Source organism: Myotis nattereri (genome assembly GCF_964212035.1).
Source record: "Myotis nattereri genome assembly, chromosome: 15".
Classification (NCBI taxonomy): Eukaryota; Metazoa; Chordata; class Mammalia; order Chiroptera; family Vespertilionidae; genus Myotis; species Myotis nattereri.
Window position 1 is genome coordinate 1,647,445 of NC_138090.1, and position 19,697 is coordinate 1,667,141.

Consider the following 19,697-nt stretch of genomic DNA (forward strand, 5'->3'; position numbering starts at 1 on the left):
CCGCCCCCGGCCCGCAGAGGCCCGCCCCCGGCCCGCAGAGGCCCGCCCCCGGCCCGCAGAGGCCCGCCCCTCCCGGCGCCTCCAGGCCCCGGGGCAGCGCCCGGGCGCCCCCTCCTGGCCGGCGGACCGCTGTTCCCGGCCGAGCTCCGGGTGTTTACTGGGCGAACTTGAGGAAGTTGCAATGTCATCATTTGGGATGATTTCCAGATGCTCAGGGCCGCGCATGGCAATGGGTGAAGCAGAAGGGGCACCGGTGGGCAGTAAACACCGAGGCTGGCCTTTGTGCCGCGCCTGGTGGCTTCCCCTGCTCCCCTTCCCCTGGCAGCGCCCTGGCCCCTGCACCACAATCACCCTCCGCCTGCGCCTTCACCACCTACACACTCACACGTTTGGAAATCATGTCAAATTAAATTTACTAACGTGTGTTTTGCCCACATTTACTCATCAAAGCCAAGTATAATCCCCAAGGGTAGCGAGCGTGCTCTCCCTGCATCCTCATTCAAGATTCAAAAACCGTGCTGAGGCCAGGAATACAGATGAGGAAAGTGTCACCAAGGAGATAGGTGAAAAAATAAAAATATAAAAAGGTAAGTAGCACCCGATTTAACCCAGCACAGCGAGCATCAGAAACCAGCCCAACTCCAGCAGCCGCCTCAGGGCCTGTGCCGGCCATGACAGGCCAGTGACAGCAGAGGCCACCAGGACGCCAGGTGTGATGGGGCAGGAGCCTGGTGGTGACAGCGAGGCTGAGCAGTCTCTGCACAATAAAAGCGCCTCCATCCACAGGCATCTGCCAGTTCCCTTATGAGTCAGTATGAAAGGAAGAGTCCAGATTGTTAATAGCAACTTTATTCTCACTGGTGAAAAAAAATTCTGATAATGGTCTGATGCATTTCCCCCTAAATTGACATTGAAGGTTATACATGAATCATATAGATCACAAATTTTCTATTTTATACTATTTAGAACAAAATTATTTTGATAAATATGTCAAGAGGACGACATAGGTTCTTAATGATGGCTGAGTCCAAATATGCAAAATATAGCTTCTGGTTTTGACCATGGTGCTTCAGAGCCTCCACATGCACTAATATATTCTAGTTCCGGGGGAAATATTACACAGGGCCTCATCTTGCACTGAGGGAGGAGCCCCGCTGAACTTCACAGACAGTATTCCTTTCGCCTAAGTTAACCTCACACTGGACTAGCGAACAGAGACAGACACGGGTTAGTGCTCCCAGTCACGAGGAAATGACACAACCAACATGGAACAGGACAGGAAGAGAGGAAGGAGAGCTTCATTAGTAGCCGCGAGAAGTGGTTTTTAAATACTTTTGTTTTTTTACAAATCACGATAATTTTAAATAGCAAATCAATCATGCCACTTTGGGTGATCAGTCGACCTGAACACTTATGAAGTGAATAACTTTATTAAGGTCTTGAAGGTGAGTGTCCGGAGGTGCTGGGTCAAACACATCACAGGTAAGAGACGGGAAGCCTACCTCAGCATTTCTGAAGGCACAATCTATGGGAGGGAGGCCTACGGACTACACCCTCTGCATGGGGAGGAGCAGGGCCCGCCCCCTTCACAGGACGAGGCCTTCGTAAATGGGCCCCTCGGACTCCGGGGACTCCCGCCTCAGGCGCAGGTGCTCCAGCGTGTTGTGGAAATGCTTGTTAATCTGCTCCGTCTCTTCACTGGACTCGAGATTGGGGAGGTCTTCTCGGATCTTCTGGATAAGCTGGTTCAGAACCTGAATTGTGACCTAAAAACAATGTACACAAGCTCACGATCCAGCACGCACCACCAAGGGTCAAAGGTAATTTAATAAAAACATTTTGAGGAGCTCGTGTTACTCTCACCAATTACCAGAGTAATTATGATGCCCTAACCAGTTTGGCTCAGTGGATAGAGCGTCGGCCTGCGGACTGAAGGGTCCCAGGTTCGATTCCGGTCAAGGGCATGTACCTTGGTTGCGGGCACATCCCCAGTAGAGGGTGTGCAGGAGGCAGCTGATCAATGTTTCTCTCTTATCGATGTTTCTCTCTATCCCTCTCCCTTCCTCTCTGTAAAAAAATCAATAAAATATATATTTTTTTACCAGAAAAAAAAAAGAGAGATGAGAACAGGGTTCCTGGTTTAAGCTACAACTAACTATTGGCTAGTCATAAAAAAAAAGGGGGGGTATTAAAAAATACAGAGCGTCATGAACCAGTAAGGGAACAATAGCAATCCAGTATTTAACCTACAAATCTTGACCAACGCTACTGCTGGAAGCAGAACATCATTCCTTCCTCAGGAATCATTCTAAACTTGCACGTGACAAGTCAGCCTCCTATGTGAGTTATTTCCTGCTTTAGACGTTCAGTGGCTGTTTCTACAAAACATCCCTAAGCAAACGAGATGCACCCACACGCACAGAGCGGGGTTTTGGAGACGCAGAGACCAGTAGGGACCGCTCCCAGACCTGAGCCTTGTAAACAAGGAAGATGGTGTCAGGATGATAAACTCCGTACGCATCAACCCAGAGAGCAGGAAGGGAAACCAAGGTCGCTTACCGCATCATTCTCCTTCTCGTAAAAGTAGATGTATCTGTTCAGAATCTCTATAAAGAGTTGCACTTGCAGCGAGGGGTCCATGCACTGGTTTGCTATTTTCAGAGCTTTCTTCAGGCATTCCATGACCCTCTTGCCTCCATGCAGCTGGAATGAAGGGGGCGTTTAAAGAGATCAATGGATCACCGATGTCCAGCCGCACAGGGAGATGAACACAACTCTACAGTGCCTCTCTCATGTTTAAAGGGACAAAAGGAATTTAAATCTTCATTTTCTAAAGCACACAGCTACGTTCTAAAGCAAATAGGTTACTTGTTTTGTGTATTTATGTTTTATATTTATAGACAGCACTAGAGGCCCAGTGCACAAAAATTTGTGCACTTGCGGGAGGGGGGTGGCGGAGGGGCGTCCCTCAGCCCGGCCTGTGCCCTCTCGCAGTCTGGGACCCCTCGGGGGATGTCCACCTGCTGGCAGTCAGACATCCCTCTGGCAGCCCGGGAGCCCTCAGGGAATGTCCACTCGCCAGTGGGGAGCAGGCCTAAGCTGCAGTCGGACATCCTTAATGCTGCTGAGGAGGCAGGAGAGGCTCCTGCCACCACCGCTGTGTTGGCAGCCATCAGCCTGGCTTGTGGCTGAGCAGAGCTCCCCTCGTGGGAGCGCACTGACCACCAGGAGGCAGCTCCTGCATTGAGCATCTGCCCCCGGGTGGTCAGTGTGTATCATAGTGACCAGTCATTCCCAGTCTTTCTGCTGTTAGGGTCAATTTGCATATTACCCTTTTATTATATAGGATTCCTCGGAGATACTGTGGGCTAGGTTCCAGACCACTACAGTATTGCAGTAAAACAAGTCACTCAAGTTTCCTGGTTTCCTGTGCGTGAATGAGCTACGTTCAGCCTCCACAGCAGTCCATTAACTGTGTGAGAGGAGGCCAGGGAGCGGGCAGGAGTCGGGGATGGCTCTGACTGCGGGTGGAGCAGTCAGAGCAGACAGCAAGCACAGCCCCATCTGCATGGTGCAGCACGGGACGCCCCCAACAGTGACAGCAGGGACGCCACCGCGCACGGGTCACACACCACAGTGTAACGACCAAGAACAAGCCTGACGCTGAGCATCAGCAGACGCGGACAGACACGGAGCGGCCACGCCGTGGGATGCAGGGGAGCGCACACCCTCCCCGTGTGACAGACGCTGTCTGCGGAGGCAGCAGCCACCTGCACTGAGCAGGCCGGCCTGGGCATGTGTCTGCTACAGGCAGCGGCATCGACTCGCTGTTAGAACTGTCCTAAGCAGAGGCAACCCTGCAGGATGTAACCCTATACATTCCTTTTCTTTCCATTTCTTTAAAGGAGCCATGTTCCAGGTACAGGTTCCTGGCACCGCCAGCGCCTCCCTCCAGGCACAGCCCGCCACCCGCGCTCCCTCCCGCAGCGGCCCAGGCGCCTCACCTCCTCCCCGTTCTTGTCGGTGTTCCTGCCGGACCAGAAGAGATGGGCGCAGGTGCTCACGGCTCGGCCCTGGTCCGGCTTCTTCAGGAGCTTGGAGGCGGCGAGAGCGCACTGCGTCCTCAGCGGCTCGTGGTTCTCCTCGCCGAAGCACTTCATCCTCTCGAATGTGCCGATGATCAGCGTGATGGCCGCCAGCTGGGCTTTGGAGTCACTGATCTCATCCTCATACAGAGAGAACGCCTGGCAGACAGAGCAGGGGGCCTTTAGGTCCCAGCCCTGCCCGTGGGCATTTCCCCAGCAGTTCCCACCACACCCCAGCGGGAGGCCTTCCACAGGCTTCGGATGAGAGCGTGCGGCCCGGGAGAGGCAGGAGGCAGCGAAGATGCCGACCAGCTGCAGCAGGAAGACGGGTCTTAGCTTTTGCTTAACCCCGGCTTCCCCAACTGAATGAGCAAAGGAAGTTTGGCCGTGGCCCGCTTGGAAGTCCTGGGTCTCCCTAGCTCCCAGTAACTAACTGATGGGGTCCCCCTCCAAACCAGTCCCGGCGGCTGCAGCACTAAGAGGTCTGAAGCCGGTGGGAAGGGAGGTGCAGCCCTGGGCACCACACCAGGCGACTGAGCCCAGAAAGGGACAGGTGTTCACCTGGGACATGAACTCATACGCTACTGTCTCGTGGTTCTCAAAGCCGATCTCGCCGGCCGCGAGGGCGCCCTGCAGGAACAGCCGGAGGGGTAGCTCCGCCAGCTCGGCCTTGATCAGGGCGCTGATGGTCTGGTGAGCAAAGGAGAAGATCTTCTGGCACTTCTTCTCCCACTTGTCGTCCTGCAACCGGAAGCGAGCTGGTTACCTGAGGTTGGATGGCCGTGCTCAGGGACACTCACTGCACATGAAGCTCTACAGAACCAGAAGGCAGGCAGCTGTCTGTCCTCTCTCTCTCGTGCACTCACAAAGCAGACGGGGCAGCGGGAGTCTTCTCGCGCCGCCCTTCCAGCTCACCGTGCACTCTCAATGCTCGGCATCTGGTCTCTCTCATCAGAAAAGCAACACATTCCCAATTTGGACAAAATTAGAAAAAGAAACAAAAAAGATGTGTAAAATTAAAGTCATCCCTAAACCGATGGCAGCAATCATCACTGATAACGCTGTGTGCGAAGGTCTTCCTTCCTTTCTGCTCTGCAAAGGTAACATGATTGGGACCTTGTTCATGGTCCTGCTCTCCACTTCACAGCAGCTCAGAAGTAACGGTCCAGCCCACCGGGAGTGGCTCAGCAGGCAGAACGTCAGCCCATGGACTGAGGGCCCTGGGTTCAATTCCGGTCAAGGGCACATGCCTGGGATGTGGGCTCGATCCCCAGTAGGGGGCATGCAGGAGGCAGCCGATTAATGATTCTCTCTCATCATTGATGTTTCTCTCTCTCTCCCTCTCTCCCTTCCTCTCTGAAATCAATAAAAATGTATTTTAAAAATAAGAATTGAAAAAATTAAAAAGCAAACAAACAGAAGAACTACAATGGGTCCAACCCCAAGATGCCTCGATGGGGCTCTCAGAGGGGACAGGCGCCGGCCTCCCCGGGCAGAGCTCGGGCGCCCCCCGTCCCCCCCCCCCCCGCGTGCCCTGCAGCCCTGCCGTGTGGCAGCCGTGCTGCGGAGCTGGCAATGCAGCTGCTCTGTCAGACTAAAGGCTGAGCAGCCGTGCAGCAGACTCATCGTGTCTCACCAGTGACCTTTGGACGGGGGAAAGCTTCGAGCACACACTTCACCCGGCTGAACGCTCATCCCTGAGCCCTCGGCCGGTGTCTGACCTGCCAACATCACTGAGGGGCGCAGGGGAGCTGAGAGCCGCCGACACTGGGGTTTAGGCCACCACCGGCTGCTTGTGTGTGCTGGACGTTTTCTATAGAAATAAACTGAAGTGCACACTGGGGAGGGAGAGGGAAGAGCAGGGCTCACTGAGCAGCACACCCACCACTTTGGAATTCTGCTTGTAGCGGAAGGCCAGCTGGTAGGCCGCGAACACCAGGGGCGGCAGCGTGAAGCGGATCCGCTGGTTCCCGCCAGCTCCAAAATGTTTCCGTGCCGTGTTTAAAATCTGCCCAAAAAACCACAAAACCATCAGTCTTCTCTGCACCGTGATTAACCATCATCCAATTAGAGGAGGCGCTGGGCCTCGCGCTGCTGCCAGCCCCGCCGCGGGCACGTCACACCTCTGCTCTCGCAGGCATCCGTCACCCGACACACACGAATGCCATCCCGCAAACGGGGGCTCAGACAGGCTGCAGGGCCCACCCCGTCAGGGCAGGGAGGGGCTTGAACGTTTCCCTGAGCGCGTGCACGAAGCACCCGGGGGCAGAGCGCTCCGGACAGACTCCGTTCCGCTTTCAATGTGGCAAGCACAACTGACACTGGCAACCTTGAACACAGGACTGTTGCTTACACGTTAAAGCAACAGTGAAAAGGCTATGAGCGTGGAATGGTTCCTAGACACCCAACCAAGGGAAGACGGCTTTTCTGCGGTTCCTAAGTCTCCACACGGAACAGACTCCAGAACACTGCAAACAACTGTGCACAAAGAAAGGGAAGTCTACGGGTTCCACCTCACCTCCTCCCGGCCGCCCTTCTCTCAAACCCTCCCACGCCCCGCTGCGTGAGCCCTTGAGCCACGTCTGTGCCGCTTCCCCGGCGCCGCGGGCGGGCAGAGCTCGCCGTACCAGGTATTGCTGGTCGGGGTCCTCCGACCGCAGGAGGTGGATGAACCGGCCCACGAGGCTCTGCTCGTCGGCGAAGTCCTCGGGGTCCGGGTCCTCCGCGGGCTGATCGGGCTGGTCCTGGATCAGCGTGGAGACGAGGTTCATGATGGCGTCCACCTGTGCGTGAGACAGAGCCCCCGGGTGAAGCCTTCGGCAGAAAAAGCACTGTCAAGGGGTTGGCAGCCGTCAAGTCGCCCGGCAGCATCCACAGGACAAGCCCTGCGAGCGAGGATGCGCAGGCAGCACCCCCGTCCGCAGGGACCTGCGGCAGGCGCCAGTCAGCCACGGCCCTCGCTCTGGGGAGGTTCCAGCCGCCCGTCTCCTCCGCATGCGTCTCCACTCCCGTAACCACCACAATGAGCAGCCACTTGCAACCACACAGCACGCCGGCCGGCGCCCCTACCTGGTCCTGAGAGACGATCTCCGTGTTATAATCCAGAACATTGCTGAGCACGTAGCAGCTCATGCTCTTCCTGGACTCGTAGTCGAAGTACTCGAAGAGCGGGTGGAAGTGCCTCAGCTTCAGGACAGTCAGCACGTTGCTGTAGGCGTCCACGGGGATCTTCAGCAGCCTGGTGAGCTCCTTGGAGACCGCGCTGCTGGTGGCGATGCTGCAAGAGGCAGGGCGGCCTTTACCGAGCAGAACCAGCTCCCGCAGACAGACGGCGGCGCTGGGCTCACGACCACCTGCCTTCTCATTGACACAGAGAGGAAACGGCCCAGGGGACCACCACCCCTACCCCAACGCCCTCCTTCCCAGACGCCTGTCCTGACACGTTTATTCACCTACTGATGCCCTAGTGACAACAAGGCGACTCAGTAATGCCAGGCTGTGGAGCTGGGGGCAGAATGACTGTCTGGAATTCGCTGTTTCTAAGGAAGGAGGAGGCGGGGGCTCGGTCCCGGGGTAGCCAGTAAGCACTGTTTAGCAGGACGAAGGTAAGTAGGGAGAAAAATCCAGGCCAAACCAGCAAGGCCACCAAACATGGGAAAGCCAACTCCCGCTTCTGCATCGGACGGCGGTGATTCAGATTCAGGACAAGTGGCTGGGTTCCGGGCAGCACCTGTGGCGCTTCTGTGAGACCGAGGGACCGCAGCCGTTTAGAGAATTTGAGAGATCAGGATTTCTAATTCTTTATTTTATCTAATTTTACTTTAAAATGCACTTAGTCAGGGAAGATACGGAGACATCAGTGCAGTCACTCAAGATCTGAAATGCTTTTCGGGTCACACAAAAATGGCAGACCCAAGGGAAGAGGGGGCTGGGAGGAGGTACAAGAAAAGTAACTCTCAGGTGCAGCAGACACCGGAGGCGGAAGGAGGGCGCCAGCATGAGGTGGAACAATAACACACGGTGAGGGGCCAGCGGGACCCCAGGTTCAGCAGCAGAGGAGGGCGGGACAGGAAGGGGAGGCAGAGAAAGACAAAGGGCTCAGGAGTCCCACAGTGGCCACTAGAGGGTGCCACAGGCCTGGAGAGCTCCCAGCAGACAGGGATCTCACAGCACCGTCACTCCCACACCTGCCATCCTGCAGGCCCTTACATTTCACAACCCACTCATCTGTTGGAACCCCTTCTCATGGAGCTGCTGCTTGGCGTCAAGAGCCTCCCTTGGGTTCAGAACGAACTCATTCATTATTCAGAGGGGCCTGAAATGGAGACACGGTCCCGGGAGCTGCCTGCACTCCATGAGCCACCACGTGACCAGGCAGCAGCCACATCATCAGTCCCACTCTCTGCCCCGACCAGCACCAAGCATGTCCCTCGAACAAATGCTTGACACAGACGGACGCTAACCCTTCGGAAAGGAGCGGAGGAAGGAAAACAAACCTGGGACAAAAAGGTGCCTTTGAGGGCTTTTACGAGAGAATGTAACTGACTCACTGTTCCAGGTTGAGCTTGTTAAATATCTCCACTGTCGTCTCCAGAACTTTATCGACATAGTCCACTCGGTCCGGGTAGCACTTCATCGCCAGGTTGATGAGGGAGACTTGTAAGGACACGACGTCCTCCGAGGGCATGTCCTGTCTAGACTGCGGTGGAGAAAGCACGGGGTTCACTCTCAGCAGGTACAAAAGGACCTCCCAGCCCAGGGGTTCCGGCGGGAACCTGGGCAAAGCCACACCCACCTGGATCACAGTCGCCACCTGCTGCGAGAATATGTCGAAGAGCTTGATGTCTGCGGGGATGCCAGGCCCATCCTCACGGTGCGCAAACAACGCTAACCTGGGGGCAGAACAGCCTTGTTTAGGGGCAGGGAGCTGAGCAGGGGGTCCCAGGGGACATGTCACTCCTGCGCCTTCCCTGTTTCCTACAGGCCTTTCTCCCAGAACAACAAGGGCTTCAAAGAGGGCACGGGATGCAGCCCATCACTTCCTCAGATCACTTCCAGCTGAACAGTGTGCAGTGAAGCCTTACTTCCCTGCATGCCCGCTTTACCCCAAGCCTGACACCGCACAGAAATGGTATTCAACAGGCCAATTCTGCCAAATTCTTTGAACCCTAATTAATCAGATATGGACAGAAATGCATGAAAGTGACAGATGTATTCAACAGATGATTATAAAGAACAATCTTTAGCCCGGCCGGCGTGGCTCAGTGGTTGAGCATCGACCTATGAACCAGGAAGTCACGGTTAGATTCCTGGTCAGGGCACATGCCCAGGGTTGTGGGCTCCATCCCTAGTGGAGGGCGTGCAGGAGGCAGTCGATCAATGACTCTCTCTCATCATTGATGCTCCTCTCTCTCGCCTTCTCCCTTCCTCTCTGAAATCAATAAAAACATATTTATATATATGTTCGTTCTCTCATGCTTCCTGCACAATTAAACGCTAAACCTCTTCCATGCCGAGGTGAGGCGAGCACGAGTAGGTACCGATGCTGACAGGACTGAACAGCGCACCGACACGAAAGCACTGCTGTAACGAAGAGGTCACGGACGTCATCCAGGATAGCGCCTCACACTGTTCTCTCCGGTCAGCACGCTCGCCCGCCGGCACTGGGAGCTCTTACCTGTCGATCAGAGCGATGATGATGTTCTTCACATTCACGTTCTGGTGTAACTCCGCGCAGGCCCGGAGAAAAGGGTTCAAGGTCTGAAGGTGGAATTCGTCAGGGAAAACCTGGAAATCACATCACATCAGAGCTGACTGGTACAAGCACACACAGTTCACACGAGATTCTGGGCTTACTGCGATGCTGGAAGTTCGTATTTGTGGGAGAAATCGCTTCAGTCTCGGAGGACTAAAGTAAAATACTTGAAGCCTCTCCAGACGTAAGCCCAGACAGACTATCCCACTGACCACAGCGCACCCACAATTACGCTACAACTAACGAGACCTGGACAAGGGGGGGAGGGGGCGGGGGGGACGCTCTGACGTGTGGGGAGGAGGACACAGAGACCAGGAGGGCGCAGCAGGAGAAAGGAACCACTTAGTCGGCAAAGCTCCTTTCCACTCTGTCAGGAGTTCTTTTAAAAATGAAAATTAATGAACTATAAAGTGGGTCGTTTAAAAAAACATAAAACTGCCCTAGCCGGTTTGGCTCAGTGGATAGAGCATCGGCCTGGGAACTGAAAGGTCCCAGGTTCGATTCCCGGTCAGGGCACAGGCCCGGGTTGTGGGCTCCATCCCCAGTGGGGGGCGTGCAGGAGGCAGCCCATCCATGATTCTCTCTCATCATGGATGTTTCTCTCTCTCTCCCTCTTCCTTCCTCTTTGAAATCAATAAAAATGTTTTTAAAAATCTTTAAAATAAAAAAATAAAGAACATAAATGAAGTGTTGTGACCCACCTGGATAATACACTCCATGAGGTATTCTTGAGCTAAAGCATCCCGACAATTGACGACTTGCTCCAATATGCCTGTCAAGACGATCTGAGAGAGAAAAGTAAGAGTTAAAATACGATTTTCAAAATCTTAAGTCACCTCTCTAGTAACACACTTGGACTATTAATTTAAAAATCATATTTTAGATTTTTCTCATCCATGCTTCATTTCTAGATTAAAATTTTATAGCCCAGCTGGCATGGCTCGGTGGTTGAGCATCAAACTATGAACCAGGAGGTCACGGTTAGATTCCTGGTCAGGGCACAGGCCCAGGTTGTGGGCTCCATCCCCCGTGTGTGGCGTACAGGGGGCAGCCGATCCAGGATTCTCTCTCATCAATGATGTTTCTATCTCTCTCTCCTCTCCCTTCCTCTCTGAAATCAATAAAAGTATTTTTTTTTAATTTTACAGAGAATTATTAAATTAAAAACCCTGTGTTTCTATTTAGTAAAATTCATCTGGGATGAAGTCCATTTCATTAATCTTTTATCTTTTATGGTTTGTGCTTTTTAAATCCTAAGAAATCTCTGTCTAATCCAAGGTTATAGAGACTTCCTTTGCATTTTCTTCTAAAGATTTTAATAGATTTTAGGTTTAGGTCTCTGGCCCATTTTTTAGTTTTTTTCGTGGTATGAGGCTGGGTCACAGGCAGGGGTTTTGTCGGCATACAGATGCCCATATTCCAGAACCATCTGTTGTAAAGGTTGCTCCTGTGCCTTTATAAGTAGTGGATTATATGTGGGTGGTCTATTCCCGACCGCCGCCTCCAGGGGTCACAGCCTGGCTGACCTGGAGGTTGCTGCCGCCCGTCTGTGCCGGCTTCAGCGACACCCATGGGCACAGCAGTTCCAGGTGGCAGAGTAACCAGTATTTCCTCTCTGATGCTTCACAAAAAATGTCTGTGGCTCCCTGCTCTCTTCTCTCCAGACTTAGGTGTTTATCCCTTTCACCAACCCCATGATCTTACGTAGCTTAGAGTAAATCTACAGCAAAATATAGTTCATCTCAATTAAAAAAGGGAAACTGGTAATATTCAACCTTCCACGCCATAAACACAAAACGTATCTTTCGGTTTATTTAAGTCTTCTTCGATGTCATTTCACAAAAATATTTTGATTTTTAAAATCAGACCCCAGCGATCCCTCCGGACCGAGAGGAGGTGAGGAGTGAGAAGACACCTGCTTGTAGCGCTCCACGTTGACGCCCTCCAGCTGGCTGAGGCGCACCAGGTTGGTCCCCACCAGGATCCGCAGCTCCTGCCGCTCCCGCTCGCGCTTCTCCCTGTCGCGGCTGTGGCCCTGGTGCTGCATTCGCACCCACAGCTTGTTCATTTCTGCAAAGTTGAGGAGCACAAAGTCCATGGAGTCGCTGATGTCGCCCGTCGTCTCTTCACTGCAAGGAAACAGCGGAGACTCACATACAGGGTCCGCACCGGGACACGCACCGCCACCGCCCTTCCTGCATCTCCCCCTCCTCCCTCTCCTCCCTCTCACGCCCGGGGCTTCATCCAAGGTTCCCAACCTCCCCAGCTCAGTGTTCAAGTTCAAGGGGAACAAACTCCAGGGGAAAACGCCAGGGAGAGGACCCAGCACATCACAGTTGTTAAAGGGACAAAACACTCCCCCACGCCTTCCCCGCACCAACCAGACCTGCTGTTCCAACAATCCCCTTAGCTCACAAAGCCTAGAAACCTGACGTAGCCTACTGGCAACGACATCATTTTACTGTGAAATAGCTTATGTTTCCACTGAACGGTCAGCCTGGCGAGGGAGGGAAGAGGTCATGCATTTCCTGCCTGTTTCCACACCTCCTAAGACGGGGAACTTGGTTTTCAAACATCTGTTACCGATTGCTTAATTAACCTTCAAAATGGGAGGAGAATCATAGCAAAGCCAGTAACCTCACATGCATCTCTCCACTGCTGAACTTGTATTTGTTCCGGTTGGGAGATAATATCTAACTTGTGTGCTTAGATCATGAAAATTACTTCTGTTCTGGGTAACTGGCAGGCCAGTCCATAAACTGTACAAACTGACGGACCTCAGGGAACAGCATGAAAACTGGATAGTTCATGGAAAGCATTAAGCACATGTCATTATTTCACTGTAAATGCAATTTCAAGAACAGAACGCATTTAATAAGCCATCTTTTCAAAGACCATCGAACGGAATGGGAAATGCTCTCAATCACGATCAATAAGAAAAGCGGGTCCTAAGGACGCAGACGTCCCCGGCGTGCGGCACACACGGAGGCGCGGCGTCACAGTGACCTGAGCAGCCACGCCTCCGCGCACTGAGCACCCGGCCGCCCCGCCCGGGAAAGCAAGGCACTCACTCAGTGGGCTCCCCCTCGTCGGGCAGGATGTTCCGGGTGCACTGGAGCAGGTAGTTGCGAAGGAACAGGCCCCGCAGGGGGTGCTGCACCCCCCGGCACATCTCCACCAGGTCCTTCAGAATGTCCTTCCGGGACTGAGGGAAGGACTTGACATACACCACGCCCACCGTGATCAGCAGGTACCTAGGATGTGGGGAGACACTGGTCAAGTCCAGAGCCTGATGGTGCATGCCCCGACACACTGAAGGCAAACGCACTCGGTACACAAGGCGGGGCCTGGCTTTCTCCTGCACGATGACAAAAATAGATTGACAGAAAATATAACCGCTGACCCCCAAGTTTACACATACACACACACATACACATCTATAACCATCGCCTTTCCACGCATTAGGAATAACTGTCACATTCGCTTTTCTACTAGTCAAGACATTGAATAAAACATGGCCACTTCTTTCTGTCTCCAGCATTCCTCATTAATCCAGCTGAGAAGTGAACGATCGCCCTCTGCGAGGCCCTGAGCGCCATGACTTACAGCCGGGGGATGATGTTGCCCGCGTACTGCACCAGCTCGTAGAGGTCCGCCACCTTCCGTCCTTTGGCAAACTCGTCCGTCAGGTAGACCTCCAAGTAGTGCAGCTCATCAGAAATAGCCATGTCTTCCCGCAGGTTAAGGGCTCAAATAAAGCGAGGCCCGCTGAGCGACTCCCTGGACGCGTGGCGGCCACTGGGCCAGCGGGCAGCTATCTGAACATAAGGTTGTGGAAGCTGTCTGTCTGGTGGGGCAAAGCAGGCAGAACAAGGGCTGCCTGTCCGTCTGCTGGCGGGTTTGCAACGACACGTCCCGGACCCCTTTCCCTGTGCGAGCCCTGAGCCAGAATCGGGCTGTCATAACGAACCAGCTGCCAGGGCCCTCAGGAAGGCTCTGGGAACTGAGGCACAACAAACAGCATGAAAGGAGCGAAGACAGCCGTAACCGGTGTGGCTCAGTGGATAGAGCGTCGGCCTGCGGACTGGAAGGTCCCAGGTTCGGTTCCGGTCAAGGGCATGTACCTGGGTTGCGGGCACATCCCCAGTGGGAGATGTGCAGGAGGCGGCTGATCAATGTTTCTCTCTCATCGATGTTTCTGACTCTCTATCCCTCTCCCTTCCTCTCTGTAAAAAATCAATAAAAATATACATTTTTTTAAAAAATAAAAATAAAGTAGCGAAGTCACAGAAGGGCCTCCAATACTGGGATTTCTTTCTGTCACTTAGCACCTCTGCCTGGAGAGGGAGCACTTCTGCTGAAGGCAGCGAAGATGACATAATCCAGGAAAACGCAGGAGCAAAGGAAGGTGGCCTGACAGGAAGGATGAAGCCGTGTGCCCTCTCCCGCTCAAAGGATACAGAGTTCGTAGTAGCTCTTGGGCGACAGCATGGAGGTCCGCAGCTCCCCGAGCATGTTGGAGGCGTGTTTCAGCGCGTCCATGAGCTTGTTTTTGTCCTAGAGACAGGACAGAACGGATGAGCAGCGCGCCTGAAACAAACCCTGATGCGGTTAGGGGACTCCTTCACCGGTATTGGTTACAGCACTCAAACAGCTAAGTCACACAGAACTCCAGCCTTCTCTCCACTGAAGACGAAAAGACGCAGAGTGGCGGCAGGTGCAGGGCTCAGCAAGCCCTACGTGTCCCGGCAAAGCTCCCGCCCTAACCCCCCGCCACAGGCCCGAGCGGCGCGGACTCGGCTCCCCGGCGATCAGGATCAGGAAGCCGCTCGCCGCTCCTGTGGGGCAGGACGCTGTCCTGGCAATGGCGCGGCCACAGCTTCCAGACCCTCTGAGAAGCTGGAGGACAATCCCCTCAGACCCGGAAGCACGTGCATAGAGAGACAGAACACAGCAGCTCCACGCCCACCCGTGCTCCCCACTCCACGACTTTTCTCTTTTGTGCCAACTGTTTGCGAGAAAAGCCACCCGATAGGTAACACTGGTCAAAAGCCTGTCACTGAGCCTCAGAAACCATAGACGCGGTAAGAGATGGCTGTCAGCATCATCGTCACAGCAACGTGTAACCAGCCCACTGGGTCCGTTTCTTACATTTAATCCCGGAATCCATCGTTTCTACAGATTATCCCCTAGACGATCTAAAACTCCCTTTGGAATTTGAAAATAAATAAATAGGTGTAAGTATAATTCTTAAGCGAGTGTCTACAAAAAATACATTCAGAACAAAAGAAAAGCCCTCAAGATAGAACACAGCGGAATAGCTCAGTGGCGAGCACGCGAGTCCCCCGCCGGCCACACCACCTGTGGGTGCGCGCAGACCGCGCCCCACCCGCCCGCTTACCAGGCATCTCTTCATCTGGAAGGACTGCACCTTGACAGCCTGCACAGCCTCATCCAGCAGCTTCTCCTGCTCGTCCTGCGGGGACTGCTGTGTTGTAGGCTGCAAAGCAAGAAACGCCTCCGTGAGTCTCACCCGCACTCTCTTCTCGCAGCTCGGCCAGGCCTATAGCTTCACCGGGTCCCTTCCCCAGGCTTCCCCGGAGGCCCGGCCCAAGGAACATCCCAAACCCACTCCCAGTGTCTGCCGACTACTGCACAGAGCGCTGTGCCTGGGCCTGAGGTCAGCGCAACACTGAGGAGGCGGCCCGTGTGCAGAGAACGTATTCTCTCTCCGGGACTGACTGAGCATCCGTCTAACAGGTGAGCCTCGAAGAAACCCGAGGGCCAGTTTATGCTGCCTCGGTTCTGCTGGCACGCTCTGAATCCACCCCAAACGCAGCTATCAAACAACCCCATTCATATATATATATATATATATATATATATATATATATATATTTTTTTTTTTTAATTGATGTTTCAGAGAGAGAGAGGGAGGGAGGGAGAAAGAGAAACATCAACATCTGTCAGCTGCCTCCTGCGTGCCCCGTGCTGGGGACCGAGCCAGGGACCTCTTGGTGCATGGACTGATGCTCAACCACTGAGCCACGCCGGCCGGGCAACCAACCCCAGGCTTGTGAAGGTTTCCGTTCGGCCCGAATCTCTGAAAGCATCTTCCTCTCTAGACTACTTTCCACCTGCACTTTAGTCTCTCCTTAGACCAAGGAAGCGGTTTATGGAACACTGACCCCCCCCTAAGCAGTATGTGACGAGGACTGACCAGCTAGGAAGAAACTAGTTGGGCTTAGTGTAGCAGACAAGACACTCTCCAAGTGCCTCGCTCATCACTTCAAACACAGATCCAGTGATACGGACACACGCAGGGTGGGGCAGAAGTAGCTTACAGTTGTTGATATAAAAAATAATATACTAATTAATAGTAATACAAGAATAGCACTTATGCTTTGCTCACTCAGGACTGTAAACCTGCCTGTATGTCTAGGTAATCTGTGCCGTCAGCGAAAACCTGCTCCCAACATGAATTAGACCCGCCTGTCAAGCAGAATTAACCGCCATCCTCTCGCTGTTGCATAAACACTGTGTGTGCACCTCAACCACAACTGGGTCACGTTATAATTATAAGTGATGGTCATTTGTACATCCTTGGGACCCAACACTGCCTGACACCTAATGGATGTTCATAAACGTCCAACGAGTGAATGGATGAGCTGGTGTTAGAACGTTCAGAACCCTTAAGTTAACAGAAAATTACTAGAGAATCAACAGATGAGTGGGTAAACCAGCTATGGTATACATAAACAACAGGATGCTGTCCAATCGCACAAAGGAAAGCAGTACTGACACGTGCTCTGGGAGTGAACCTACAAACCTGTGCTAAGTGAAAGAAGCCGGACACAAGACCGTATGTCGCATGATTCCGTTTGTATGAAACATCCAGGACAGGCGAATCTCCCCAGGAAGGTCGTAGGTGGCCACCAGGAGGGAGCGTGGGGGAGTCGCGGCTTAAGGAGGGCCACAGGGTCTCCTTTGGGTGACAGATGTCTGGGGACTAGACCGAGGTGGGGGTTGTACAACATTGGGCTTAAATGCCACTGAACTGCTCACTTTTAAAAGGTTTATGTTACGTAAACTTCACCTTAATTTAAAAAACGGCTAAAGAAAAATGGAAATGCTACAGAATCAAGATCAAATGGACACTGGCGATTAGGCCCCTTTTAGCTCGAGACCCAAACCGACAGCACCCCCAGTCCCACACAGGTGTGAGGCGCAGAGAAAAGCCAAGGCCACTGTGAGCTCCGCAACCACAAAACTCCTCTCCGTTCCACCTCCCCTGCTGTCAAACGGGGAGACCGGGAGCACGCACATCACGGCTACGAAGAAGGAAGGAAATGCTTAGCACCAGCGCTGCAGAAGTGCCACCGCATTACTACAGCCCCCTGGGCACAACCCATCATCTCCCCTCGTCCCAACGCCTTGTCTGCTGGCCAATCTCTCCACTCACAGCCGCAGGAACCTAACAACCCAACCCAAGTCAACTGCAAAGTGAAAACAACCCACTCGCAAGCAGACAGAACACCACCGCCTTCATGAAAGAGCAGCTGGAAACATCAGGCACAAAACACAACTGAAGGAGGGCGAACAGGGCCGAGGAGGGGGCGGAGCGCAGGAGGGAGACCATCACCTGCCTGCGCACTGTCCTCCCTGGGCTCCTTCCCAGCTCCCCAGGCGGCCTCGCCCCAGGGACCCAGCACCCCAGGACCCAGTGCCCCGGGACCCAGCGCCCCGGGACCCAGCTCCCCAGGCGGCCTCGCCCCGGGACCCAGCGCAGGGCTGTGGGGCTGGCACAGCACCCGCGGCCCTCCATCCTCCATCCTCCACCCACCTGTCCCCCCCCAGACCCCTAAGCTCCGCGAGAAGACGGTTCCAGCGCTGGGCACGGTCCTGACGTACAAGGCACACAAGGTGCTGGACGAACTGAACTGCATCCTAGAATTCCAGGATGGGAAGAGCCAACGAGGCCAACACTTGTTTTCTTTCTTTTCTTAAATGTTTTTATTGATTTGAGAGAGAGAGAAAGGAAGGGAAAGGGAGACACAGCAACATCAGTGATGAGAATCATGGACCGGCCGCCTCCTGCACGCCCCACACTGGGGACGGAGCTGCAACCCAGGCCTGTGCCCTGACCGGGAATGGAATCGTGACCTCCTGGTTCATAGGTCGATGCTCAACCACCGAGCCACGCCCGCGGCCGGCAACACTGTTTTCAAATGCAAAAGTAAGGCTCAAAGACCCCAGGCAGACAGTGACCAGCCTGGCACGCGGGTTTTCTCTCCCAATAAAATGCAGGTGCACAGGACGGTGGGTCTGGCGCCCTGCTCCGGACCGGTCCCCCGGCACAGAAACGGGGCATATAGCAGGAGAGCCTCAATGAAGGGCTCCCGTTACCAAACACCGTGTCAGTCTATACATGTGGGGAAGCTGACAAACCCCAGTTCCATGTCGGCCCTGTTCGGACGGCCGCTCCCAGCTGTACCGTCTGGGAGAAGAGCCACACGGCCTCGCGGAGCAATAGGCCACCCGGACCGGTGCGTCCACAGCTATGCTGCGCTCCGGCCCCCACGCGGGAAGGGCAGCCTGTGTCCAGGGCCCGTCTGCACCGGGTGCACGCGAGGTCCTTCAAACGGACCTACGGCGGCCACACACACATCCCGCAGCCGCTGCGGACTCGGAAATAAAATGCAAGTGACAGCTCGCCCTCGCCCTCGCCCTCGTGGGAACCAGGCACGGGGCGCACATTTTGGGGAAGTTCCCGTTTGTGCGGGGGAGAATGCCGCTCCCAGCGAGGGGGACGCGTGGATGCGGTCACTGGGGAGACCGGCGAGCCGCCAGGTGCCCAGGACCACGCGTCACTAGCGACCAGGTAGCGCGTCCTTCCAGGAAACGCACGTCAGCGAGTCCCTAGAAACCGCTGGCAGGCACCGCGCTCCGGGAGGCGACGAGGCCGGGCAAGGCCGGGGCACCGCTCCGGTCCCTCCCGTGGGCATTTCCTGCACCGGAGAAGGCGTGGGGCCGGCGGGCACTGTCAGGCACGAAGGCGGGACGCCGGCCGGGAGGCACCTCTGGGCGGGTCCCGAGGCCGCGGGCCCTCCGCACGCCCCCGGCCCAGCCGGACGCTCAGCCCCAGCTCTCGGGCTGCGGTTCCAGCCGGGCGGTGGCCGGCTGCATTCAGGGCGGCCGCGGGCCTTCACGGCCCCCAGTGCCTGCAGGCCGAGACACCCCCAGGGAGCGCCCGCCTCGGAGCCTCGGCTGCGGCCGGGAGCCACCGCCCACCGCGCCTGCGGCCTTCCCCGGCCTGTCCCGCACCCCGCAGGCCACGCCGGGCTGGTCGGAGCCGCGACCCGGCGGCGGGGCCCCAACTGCGCCCGCAGCGCTCCCGGGAGACGGGCGAGCGCCGGAGCTGGGAGTGGGGCCGCCGGGGCCCGCCGCCCCTCGGCACTCACCATGGCGACACCCCGGGACCTGCAGCACTCAGCAGCCTCCGCGCGCCGAGCCAGCCGCGGTCAGGTGACGCCAAGGCCCCCAGGCCCCGCCCTCCCTAGCCCCGCCCCCTGGCCTGCAGGAGGCTTCTCGATTGGTCCGCTTCTAGGAGCCTAAGTCTCGCGTATTTATTGGCCCTTGCCCCAGAGTACTGGATTGACAGACCGAGGCGCCAGCCAGTCTGTTCACGCAGTGGGAGAGGGCGGGGCGGGGCGGGGAGGCGGGGCCTCGCTCGGAGCAGGAAGGAAAAAGCCAGCGGGAAAGGGAACCTGTCGGGGGTTTGTGAAGAACCGACGAATGGAAGGCGTGGGAGCCGCTCTTCCACGTCGGACGGCTTCGGCGCGTGTCATCGGGGTGCG

The 19,697-nt window shown here is 55.2% G+C and overlaps 1 protein-coding gene across 1 annotated transcript; it reads right to left on the reverse strand.

The window, feature by feature from the left end:
- Positions 1-833: 833 nt before the first annotated feature.
- VPS35 (VPS35 retromer complex component) lies at positions 834-19,441 on the reverse strand. The gene is made up of 17 exons (XM_081106874.1): positions 19,302-19,441; positions 15,242-15,340; positions 14,301-14,397; positions 13,447-13,570; positions 12,912-13,094; positions 11,756-11,969; positions 10,542-10,625; positions 9,763-9,872; positions 8,881-8,977; positions 8,636-8,784; positions 7,155-7,362; positions 6,713-6,868; positions 5,971-6,093; positions 4,647-4,826; positions 4,005-4,244; positions 2,560-2,703; positions 834-1,766 (listed from the first exon to the last, which is right to left on the reverse strand). The coding sequence occupies exons 1-17, from the start codon at positions 19,302-19,304 to the stop codon at positions 1,587-1,589; spliced, it is 2,391 nt and encodes a 796-aa protein (XP_080963000.1). The 5' UTR covers positions 19,305-19,441; the 3' UTR covers positions 834-1,586.
- Between the last annotated feature and the right edge of the window lie 256 nt (positions 19,442-19,697).